At 49.3% G+C, this 11,155-nt stretch overlaps 2 protein-coding genes across 2 annotated transcripts; both read right to left on the reverse strand.

Annotated features, from left to right (window-relative positions):
• Window positions 1-2,634: 2,634 nt before the first annotated feature.
• On the reverse strand, window positions 2,635-3,836 carry LOC109762558 (uncharacterized). Its single transcript, XM_020321427.1, has 2 exons — window positions 3,553-3,836; window positions 2,635-3,064 (listed from the first exon to the last, which is right to left on the reverse strand). Exons 1-2 carry the CDS (start codon window positions 3,834-3,836, stop codon window positions 2,635-2,637), a joined length of 714 nt encoding a protein of 237 aa, XP_020177016.1.
• Window positions 3,837-7,876: 4,040 nt separating this feature from the next.
• Window positions 7,877-8,269, reverse strand: LOC141022650 (uncharacterized). The gene has a single exon (XM_073498912.1). The coding sequence runs from the start codon at window positions 8,267-8,269 to the stop codon at window positions 7,877-7,879; it is 393 nt and encodes a 130-aa protein (XP_073355013.1).
• Between the last annotated feature and the right edge of the window lie 2,886 nt (window positions 8,270-11,155).

An 11,155-nucleotide genomic window follows, 5' to 3' on the forward strand; every position in this document is an offset into this window, starting at 1 on the left:
TTGTTGGATAAATAGAATGTCTGCACTGCGTCTGTCAACCAAGCGCACTACGTGCGTTAGCGCGAGGCCGAGTAGGGGGTGGGAGGGGGGTACCCCCCCTCCCCACCCCCTGCGAGGCCGAGCCTGGAACGAGCCGGAACAGGCGCACGCCGCGGCGCCGCAAGCGCAGGCGAGTCCCTCACACCCCGTCGCCTCCATGTCGATCTTAGGGTGTGGCTCTGGGGTTGCGTGCGTCCTCTTCTTGGATAAATAGAATTTCCACACTGCGCCTGTCAACCAAGCGCACTATGTGCGTTAGCGCGAGGCCGAGCAGGGGGTGGGGCGGTACCCCCCCTCCCCACCCTCCTGCGAGGCTGAGCCTGGAACGAGCCGGAGCAGGCGGCGACGCGGCGTGCCGCGGCGCCGCATGCGCAGGCGAGTCCGTCACACCCCGTCGCCTCTCTGTCTATCTTAGGGTGTGGCTCTGGGGTTGAGTGCGTCCTATTGTTGGATAAACAGAATGTCCGCACTGAGCCTGTCAACCAAGCGCACTGCGTACGTTAGCGCGAGGCCGAGCAGTGGGGTTGGAGGGGGTCGTGACACCCCCTCCCCACCCCCTGCGAGGCTGAGCCTTGAACGAGCCAGAGCAGGCGGCGACGCGGCGTGCCGCGGCACCGCATGCGCAGGCGAGTCCGTCACACCCCGTCGCCTCCCTGTCTATCTTAGGGGTGTGGCTCTGGGGTTGCGTGCGTCCTATTGTTGGATAAACAGAATGTCCGCACTGCGCCTGTCAACCAAGCGCACTGCGTGCGTTAGCGCGAGGCTGAGCAGGGGGGTGGGAGGGGGGTCATGACCCCCTCCCCACCCCCCCTGCGAGGCCGAGCCTGGAACGAGCTGGAGCAAGCGGCGACGCGGCATGCCGCGGCATGCCGCATGCGCAAGCGAGTCCGTCACACCCCGTCGCCTCCCTGTCTATCTTAGGGTGTGGCTCTTGGGTTGAGTGCGTCCTATTGTTGGATAAACAGAATGTCCGCACTGCGCCTGTCAAACAAGCGCACTGCATGCGTTAGCGCGAGGCCGAGCAGGGGGTGGGAGGGGGTCGTGCCCCCTCCCCACCCCCTGCGAGGCCGAGCCTGGAACGAGCCGGAGCAGGCGGCGACGCGGCGTGCCGCGCACCGCATGTGCAGGCGAGTCCATCACACCCCGTCGCCTCCCTGTCTATCTTAGGGGTATGGCTCTGGGGTTGCGTGCGTCCTATTGTTGGATAAACAGAATGTCCGCACTACGCCTGTCAACCGAGCGCACTGCATGCGTTAGCGCGAGGCCGAGCAGGGGGGTGGGACGGGTGGCCGTGACCCCCCTCCACACCCCCCTGCGAGCCCGAGCCTGGAACGAGCCGGAGCAGGCGGCGAAGCGGCGTGCCACGGCGCCGCATGAGCAAGCGAGTGCGTCACACCCCGTCGCCTCCCTGTCTATCTTAGGGCTGTGGCTCTGGGGTTGCGTGCGTCCTATTGTTGGATAAACAGAATGTCCGCACTGCGCCTGTCAACCAAGCGCACTGCGTGCGTTAGCGCGAGGCCGAGCATGGGGGTGGGAGGGGGGTCGTGACCCCCCCTCCCCACCCCCCCCGCGAGGCCGAGCCTGGAACGAGCCTGGGCAGGCGGCGACGCATGCGCAGGCGAGTCCGTCACACCCCGTCGCCTCCCTGTCTATCTTAGGGGTCTGGCTCTAAGGTTGCGTGCTACACATGTTTGCGCTACATTTTTGTGCACTGCATGGGTAGCATATTTCTTTATTGTTTTTCCATTTTACGTATCATTTTTCTAGTGTACGGGTGTGCACTGCTTTGTTGCTTCTATATGCACTGCATTCGTCATAGTCCTGTGCTGCACGTGTACGCATTTTGCACTCCGTGCATCCTTCTTTGTGCCCAAGTTATGACTGGTTATGCCAACGCTGCGGACTGCATGACTTACATTTAAGTACTGCATTAGGTGCACTAATTATGTGTTGTGCACTGCACGAAAGTGCTTCGCTTGTGGTTCATTTTGAGCATGTACCGCACTTCATGCACACATATAGTGAACTTCCTTACAAGACTTAGGAGAACTGCACGCATTTTTTAGAGACCTATTACGGGACTGGCTGGGGCCTTGTTGTAGCTCGGTGGTCAATTTTTTCCCTTATCTGAAGCATTTTTTCTTTTGGAGTATATATACTTCGTGGTAGTACGAATGATGTCATTTCTACTGCTTGCACCAACGTTGAGTACTGCACTGAACGAAAGTTGCTGCAGCCCCTTTGTTCTGCATTTGTGCATGTACAACACTTCATGTATACACTCTGTGAACTGCGTTATTTTTCTTATGTGAACTGTATTCACGTTTTGGTATCACACATTAATTTTTTCAAAGTTTTCTGGATACTTGTTCTAACACAAACTAATTTCAGCGAAAGCAATTGATCAAAAGCAAAATGTGACACATAAGCAAACAACAGAAATAAAATTTAATGATAATTCTAAAACGACATTGTTTTAACAAAAGAAATGTTTGATATGAAGCAATGGACATAATCAAAAGCTTGCATACATGAAACAAAGGACAACACAACGACTAAAGTAAAGTGAAACTAAAACATAGCCCGGAGTTATTTCTAGTTGTTGTATTGTATTACAGCCTTGTTCTTCTTCTGCTTTGCTTCTATGTCTCTTTTTGCCCTGTCCAGTCCCATGATGACATCGTAGATGATTCTCCATGACTCATATGTTGCGAATGCATCTATTGCTGCATACTTGATAAGCTTTTCTGGCAGTGGGCAGAATCCCCACAGAGTATGGTCCTCCTTGCGGTTAATTTTTTTCTTCATGTCATTGTAGTGAATGTCTATCATCCTGCCGGCAACATCAGCCAAAGAGTCAAACTTCTTTTTATTGCATGGGTCTCTCCATTCCACCTGAATATCAATGTAGTTGTCGGAGTTGATCTCCAAACCAGATAGCTTCAGCTTGCTTTTGTCTCCTTCAATGGCGAATCCGACGAAGGTGTACTCACCATTCATGAGGAATTTGTCAAGTTCCATTGGCCTGCAAGATGTTTGTATAGAGTGAACATAGTTTATTTTCTTAGGAGTACCAATGTTTTTTGTTTAGTCTGAAACTGAACTGCAATATGAATATCTGAATCGGTTACATTGAGTAGTTGCTAATACTTTGTTCATCATAACTAGTAAATCTGATAATATATTGCATAAACAATGCATGTTTTGTGCATGATTGTATTCTTGAACTGAATTTCATACATGTTTTGTATAGTAATGTTGCAGTTTTCTATTGTTCAGTCAAATAGTTTGTATTTGGCAAAACAAAATAAAACTGCGTGTATTGCTAGATCATATAATTCAAGAATCCAGCACATGAGTGACATACATGGAGCCAGATGAAAACTGTCAATGAATTCATATGCCATGCTTTTCAAAAATGAAAACCAAAGTTTAAATATTGGCGATTGCAGTGAAGAAAATTTAAAATCAATATTGACAATCAATAGTACAGATTGATAGTTATATTCTGACATGCCTTTAGCTGCAGAGATGTGGTAGAAAAGGCATTCTTTTTCTACGCATAGCTGGAGCACTGCTGCCCGCAGTGGCTTCACGTAGTGCGTGTACTCGACATCAACGCCGAATAGTTTGACGGGCATTCCGCCGAGCTTCCTCCTGAGCGTGGACAGCATCTTGTCCACGTCTTCACCCTTGCTTCTGCGAACGACGTGGAGCTTGTGGTTGCTGTGGAGGTCGTAGTCGTGGAGCTCCCTGGTGTACCTGCGGCGCTGCTTGTAAAGAGGTGCATCCGCCATGACTCTCCTCTGCTCTCTCGTGTTTGTTCTGGAGAGAAGAGGTTGGTGAAAGGAAGTTTGGAGAAGAAGATGCAATGGGGTTTTTTGGGGTACGAAGCAGTTGTGTTTTCTCCTCTGCTCTCCTTGACAGGACGTGGGAGAGGTGGAGCGGGGTGGGGCTCTGTTTTTAGTTACGTGGCAACTACAGAGAGGTTCTGCTATGAGGAGGCTCTGTTAGTGCGTTGGAAATCCGGAACGTCATGTCCTCTTTTTTGTGACTTGTTCACGTATGCACTTAACTGTCAGAAAATGTGATGATTGTGTTTTTGGTGAATTTTTCCTATTAAGTGCACTTCTTTTATATCTGAACATAACTGCGTACGTCCACGTAGTGTACTGCATGGAAGTGAAATTTATTCTTCGTGCACTGAATTATATCGGATTAGGATTGATACAGATGTACGCACATTTAGTTTCTTGATGGAGTTCTTTCATGCAGTTCTTTATTTTATAGCAGACTGCTTTGCTTAACTAACAGGGCTGTATTCTTCATTTTAGCGAGACTGCAATGCAGTAGAAGGAGAACTGCATTTCAGAAAAAAAATACTTCGTGCTTCCACGTGGAGAACTGCATTGTTTGGCGTCGCGGACTGCATTTGTACGTTTACTTCGGGCTTTCTGCGTTTTATTTATTAATAATGAACTGTAGTTTCTGGCAGTGCCCACGCACATTTTCTTTTGTTGTTTTTATTCATTTAAAAATGTTTTCATTTTTCTTTGATGTTTAATTTTTTGAAATTATTGTTTTTTTTAGTGGCCTTGTTCGGCTGTGTTCGGGGTGTGAAAACGCATTGGTCCCAAGTCGGCCTGTGAGCACGGCTGGTTCCCGGTGCGTTGTGTGCGGCCTAATGTTTAGTCCCACCTGCCCGTGGAAGGCGCGCCCGACCTGTTTATAAGCGCTAGCGAGGCAGCCGTATCGAACTCCTCTGGTTACTTATTTGGGCGCTTATACACGGCGCTCGCTACTCTATGCTCTCTGACCTGTGGTCCCATGTGCGCCCGGCCCCACGCATTGTGGCTTAGAACGACTCGCCTGCTGTGGGCGCAGACCTACTACGAGACTGGCTGGGGCCGGCTACACCTGGGTGGTCAATTTTCTTTCTATTTTCTATCTTAAGTATTTTTTTCAACGTAGGGGCGTGCACTGGTTATCAAACTACTCTTGCACTTCATTGATCAGGGTTTTGTACTGCATGTGCACGCATTTCGTACTACATGTTCAGGTCTCATTTTTTGTTTTCATGTTTTTACTCTTACGTAATCTTTCTTCCAATGTAGGGGAGTGCACTGCTTAGTAAATATACATGTACTGCATTGATTATGTTCCTGTACTGCACGTTCATATATTTCCGCTGTGGCTTCACGTAGTGCGTGTACTCGACATCAACGCCGACTAGTTTGACGGGCATTCCGCCGAGCTTCCTCCTGAGCGTGAACAACATCTTGTCCATGTCTTCACCCTTGCTTCTGCGAACGATGTGGAGCTTGTGGTTGCTGTGGAGGTCGACGCCGTGGAGCTCCCTGGTGTACCTGCGGCGCTGCTTGTAAAGAGGTGCATCCGCCATGAATCTCCTCTGCTCTCTCGTGTTTGTTCTGGAGAGAAGAGGTTGGTGAAAGGAAGTTTGGAGAAGAAGATGCAATGGGGTTTTTTGGGGTACGAAGCAGTTGTGTTTTCTCCTCTGCTCTCCTCTGCTCTCCTTGCAGGACGTGGGAGAGGTGGAGCGGGGTGGTAGCATGGTGGGGCTCTGTTTTTAGTTACGTGGCAACTACAGAGAGGTTCTGCTATGAGGAGGCTCTATTAGTGCGTTGGAAATCCGGAACGTCGTGTCCTGTTTTTTGTGACTTGTTCAGGTATGCACTTAACTATCAGAAAATGTGATGATTGTGTTTTCGGTGAATTTTCCTATCAAGTGCACTTCTTTTATATCAGAACATAACTGCGTACGTCCACGTAGTGTACTGCATGGAAGTGAAATTTATTCTTCGTGCACTGAATTATATCGGATTAGGATTGATACAGATGTACGCACATTTAGTTTCTTGATGGAGTTCTTTCATGTAGTTCTTTATTTTATAGCGGACTGCTTTGCTTAACTAACAGGGCTGCATTCTTCATTTTAGCGAGACTGCAATGCAGTAGAAGGAAAACTGCATTTTAGAAAAAAATACTTCGTGCTTCCACGTGGAGAACTGCATTGTTTGGCGTCGCGGACTGCATTTGTACGTTTACTTCGGGCTTTCTGCGTTTTATTTATTAATAACGAACTGTAGTTTCTGGCAGTGCCCACGCACATTTTCTTTTCTTGTTGTTATTCATTTAAAAAATGTTTCTCATTTTTCTTTGATGTTTAATTTTTTGAAGTTATTGTTTTTTCTTAGTGGCCTTGTTGGGCTGTGTTTGGGGAGTGAAAACGCATTGGGCCCAAGTCGGCCTGTGAGCACGGTTGGTTCCCGGTGCGTACTGTGCGGCCTAATGTTTAGTCCCACCTCGCCCGCGGAAGGCGCGCCCGACCTGTTTATAAGCGCTGGCGAGGCAGCCGTACCGAACTCCTCTGGTTACTTATTTGGGCGCTTATACACGGCGCTCGCTCCTCTATGCTCTCTGACCTGTGGGCCCATGTGCGCCCGGCCCCACGCATTGTGGCTCAGAACGACTCGCCTGCTGTGGGCACAGACCTACTACGAGACTGGCTGGGGCCGGCTACACCTGGGTGGTCAATTTTTTCTTTGTATTTTCTATCTTAAGTATTTTTTCAACGTAGGGGCGTGCACTGGTTATCAAACTACTCTTGCACTGCATTGATCAGGGTTTTGTACTGCATGTGCACGCATTTCGTACTACATGTTCAGGTCTCATTTTTTGTTTTCTTGTTTTTGCTCTGACGTAATCTTTTTTCCAATGCAGGGGAGTGCACTGCTTAGTAAACACACCTGCACTGCATTGATTATGTTCCTGTACTGCACGTTCATATCTTTCCGCACTACATTTTTTTCAATGTAGGGGCGTGCACTGCTTTGTAAACAATCTGTGCACTGCACTGATCAGAGTTCTGTGCTGCATGCGCACGCATTCCGTAGTACATGTACAATACTCATTTTTTGTTTTCATGTTTTTGCTCTTATGTAATCTTGTTTTCATTGTAGGGGTGTGCACTGCTTAGTAAACATAACCCGTACTGCATTGATTATGTTTGTGTACTGCACGTTCATATATTTCCGCACTACATATACAGGTCGCATTTTTTTCTTTTTGTGTTTTTGCTCTTATGTATTTTTTTATCAAATTTAGGGGCGTTCACTGCTTCGTTGCGTATGTGTAAACTTAATTCGACAGAGTATGTACTGCATTGGTACACAACTTGCACTGCATGCGTCCTATTTGCACACTGCATCTTATTTTCGTTTTGCACACTGCTCGAATCTAATGATTCATAAGCAAACAACAGAAAACACTTTATCACAGGCATTCTGTACGACAAGTTCATCATGAGCAAACTAATTTCAACAGAAAGCAATCTAACATAATCAAAGTTCACATCATTACAAGCGATTCTGTATGGCAAGCAAACCAAGTTTAGCAAAAGCAAATGATCACAAGCAAACTAACGATACATAAGCAAACAACATAAAGCAAATTTGATGATTATTCTAAAACGACGCTGGCATTGGTTGCTCTTTGGCCGGCACCATCTTCTTCTTCACCAGTCAGCGTCTCCCCATCCCCAGCTGCTCCTGGCGCGCTTCTTGGGGGGCTCCTCCTTCTCCAGCTTTGCACGGCGAAGCCCGTCCTGGGTGAGGGTGATGCGGTTCCATATCTCGTACGCTGCGTAGGCGTCCTTTGCCGCGTACTCGATGTGCCTCATGGACAGAGGTAGGGTGGCCCAGCGCTTGTGCTCGTCGTCGGTGATCTTCTTCTTCATGTTGTTGTAGTAGTCGTCGATGAGCATGCCGGAGACGTCTCGAAGGGAGTCCAACTCCTTGGTTTCCTCGGGCACCCTACACTACTTCTGGATGTCGACGAAGTTGGCGACCTCCTCCAGATTGACGGGCTCCAGCCTTTTTTTCTCGCCGTCGATGGAGAAGCCTGCAAAGGTGTACCTGGGGTCGGCAAGGAAGTTGTCGAAGACGGTGCACCTTTCAGCGGCGCTCAGTTGGAAGAGAAGCATCGGGTGTTTCTTGCCGATGGAGAGTTGGCAGAGGGTGGGTTTCTGCGTCGCTTCAGGCTCGTTGTTGTACTCGAGATCAATGCCGACGATCTTGTGGCGCTGGAGGCTGAGGTGGCGCTCGTACCGCGCAAGGGTGATCGCCACCTGCTTCTTGTCGTTGGTGTGGATGACGTGCAACTTCGTGTTGCCATGGGCCTCCACGTCCTTGTACTCGTTGGCGAACGCCATGGCCGGTAGTAGGGGCTTGGTGTTTTGCGTGGAGATGGATGTGATGGAGCGATTTGGTGGCAGCACAATGGATACTTGTGTTGTTGTGGATGAGAAGGCCTATGGCAGGGGTCTGAATTTAAGGTGAGGGCGCGGGGTGGGATGGCCGCATCGGATGAACTGCACGATCTCGGTGACGATGTGGTTTGTGCGGATCGTGGGTTGGTGTTGCGTCTGTGATCGTGGGATTATGGCGATGGAACCGCTCCGGTTGCGTGGTTGTATGCGAACGTGGTGTTTTTTAACGTGTTTTTTTTATTAGTAGATTTTTTAACCACCACTTTCTGTGCGAACGGGCATTTTGTGACATTTATATGTATCCTGCGTGATAATGAAACTGCATTGGTTAGAGTTCCGCACTGCATCGTGTGCAACTGTGTCACAGCCCTAGAATTGCTTGTAGTTAATTGCATGAAAGCATTCATGTCATCATGTTTAATTCAAATGAATTTGAATTGGGGATGACCAAACCCTAGCACCAAATGAATTCAACTAGGTTCAAAATAAAATATTTTCATGAAACCCAAAATGCCCTTCAAAAATGTTCATTATTTATGGAAATAGGTTAAAACCTTTACCAGAGGTCATGCACATTTTTCCAAGGCATTTATGGTCTTTGAATTAATTCAAACATATTTGAATTGGAGCTATTTGAATGCCATATATATTTCAGATGCTCCAAAAATGTTGGAAATTGTTAAGGGTCACTGGAATAATTCAGAAGTCACCCATAATTATCTCCAGGATTTTATGAAATGGTTTAGTATTATTACTAAATCAAAACAGAGCAAAAGAAATAGAAAATAGAAAGAAAAATAAAGGCAACAGGAAACCTACCTGGCCCCAAACTTACCTGGCGGCCCAATTGGCCGGCCAAGCCCACTGGCCTAGTGCTAGTCATCGCCTACCTCTGCCAGTAGGCAGAGGAGGGACACCGCGACACCGCCGAGCTCGCCACGCCTCCTCCTGCTTGCCGCCGACCGCCTGGAGCTGGCTGGAGACGCCACGCCCCCCCAGGCCCTCTCACTCCTCCCCCCTCCGTGCTCATGCCCTCCCCTGTCCCTCTCGCACGCACTCACCCGAGCGCAACCGCAGCCGCCGCTCGCCGTAGCCATGGCCACCGGCCACCCCATGCCTCGCCCACGCGCCCAGAAGCTCCGCCACTTCGTCCTCCGCCCCCTCACCGAGCCACGCCCCACCGAAAGCCCCCGAACGTCCTCAGCGAGCTCGTCCCCAACCTCTCGATGACGAGATCGCCTCCGCCACCCCGACCGCTCCGGTTCTCCCCCGAGCTCGCCGTTCGCTTCTCTGCACTCGCCGTGAGCCACTGATCCTCTCCCCCCCTCACCGTTCTCGCTCTTGTGCAGCGTAGCCACCGCACCTTGCTCGCCCGCACGGGCCGCCGCTTGTGCTCGCCGCCGACGTATCTCCGGCCACCTATCGGTCCGGCCGTCGTGCTCAGCTCCCTCTCCGCGCCGCGTAGAGCACGTAGGTGCCCCGCACGGGCCACCCTGGCCACCGTACCGTCGACCCCGAGCTCACCCGAGCTCCAGCGACCGCCAAGATCGACGCCGGTGATGACTCCGGCCATCCCAGGCCCAACCGCTGCCACCACTCGACGCGGACGAGTGCCCGCGTCCCGCAGATGCACTCCGCCGGCCATTTGGTCGCCGGAGGAGGAATCCCGCAGCCCGCCGCCGCGTCTGGCCTCGCCGGCGTCACGTCGCCGGTGGGTTTTGACCCCGCTGACCAGGGGATTTGACCTCCCCTCTGTCACTGACGCGTGGGCCAACCCCCACTAACACTTTAGTTAGTATTAGTTTAACACTAATTAACTTAGGTTAGTTAGTTATTCACTGACGTGTGGACCCCACACGTCAGGTTTGACCTGGACGACGCCTGTTGACCTGCTGAGCTCAGCATGACGCAACGCTGACGCAGTAATTTAATTACTTGGATTACTCTTTTACAGAAAATTCCAGAGAATGTAGCAAACTTCTAAAAATCATAGAAAATAATCTATAACTCAGATTGAAATAAATTATATATCAAAAATGATCAGAAAAATCCAAGGAATCTGAATATGGCATTTTCATGCATGTCTGAACAACTTAACCTCACTGTTTAGTCCAAAACATGATAATGCACTATTTGAATTCATAGTTTAAATTCGAATTTGAACCTTGAGTTCAAATCAACCCAAACCTTTCTGTTACTAGTTGCATTAGCTCAAATCACAACATATTGTCATGTCATGATCATGCATCATATTGTGCATTGCATTGATTGTGCTCTTCCTTGTTTACCGGTAATTGTCCCCTCTCGGTAGACGCTGCTCCGACGCTGTGATCGTTGACACTAATGAAGACTCAATGTTATCTTTAGAAGTGCCAGGCAAGCAAAACCCCCTTGTTCATTCTGATACAATCCCACTCTCTCGCTCCTGCTCTCTTTTATTGCATTAGGACAACAACGATTCATCTGTTACATGCCGCGGGAGTTGAACCCCTTTCCTCTGCATGACCTGTCATTGCCACAGTAAATAGATGAAACCCACTAGCATGAGTAGGAGTTGTTTGGGCCCTGATGTGCCTACTCATTCATGCTTGTTTGTCATGCCTGCTATTGCTTAGAGTTGTGCCAGGTCTGATTCATCGGGAATGAATTGGAAAGTTGTGAACATGTCCTACTGTGTGAGAGCTAAGTGTGTGAACACGATTTGGTAAAGGTAGCGGTGAGAGGCAATGTAGGAGTACATGGTGGGTTGTCTCATTGAAACCGTCCTCAGGAACTGAGTTCTGTGTTTGTGATCCATGAACAGTTACTACCACACATTGGGTTCCGGTA

Source organism: Aegilops tauschii, chromosome 5, assembly GCF_002575655.3.
Source record: "Aegilops tauschii subsp. strangulata cultivar AL8/78 chromosome 5, Aet v6.0, whole genome shotgun sequence".
NCBI lineage: Eukaryota > Viridiplantae > Streptophyta > Magnoliopsida > Poales > Poaceae > Aegilops > Aegilops tauschii.

Excerpts from the sequence above, each read along its gene's own strand:
- LOC109762558 (XM_020321427.1), bottom strand. The coding sequence starts at position 3,836 with ATGGCGGATGCACCTCTTTACAAGCAGCGCCGCAGGTACACCAGGGAG. Across the intron at positions 3,065-3,552 it reads ATCTCTGCAGCTAAAGGCAT|GCCAATGGAACTTGACAAAT; the intron begins GTCAGAATATAA and ends AACATCTTGCAG.
- LOC141022650 (XM_073498912.1), bottom strand. The coding sequence starts at position 8,269 with ATGGCGTTCGCCAACGAGTACAAGGACGTGGAGGCCCATGGCAACACG.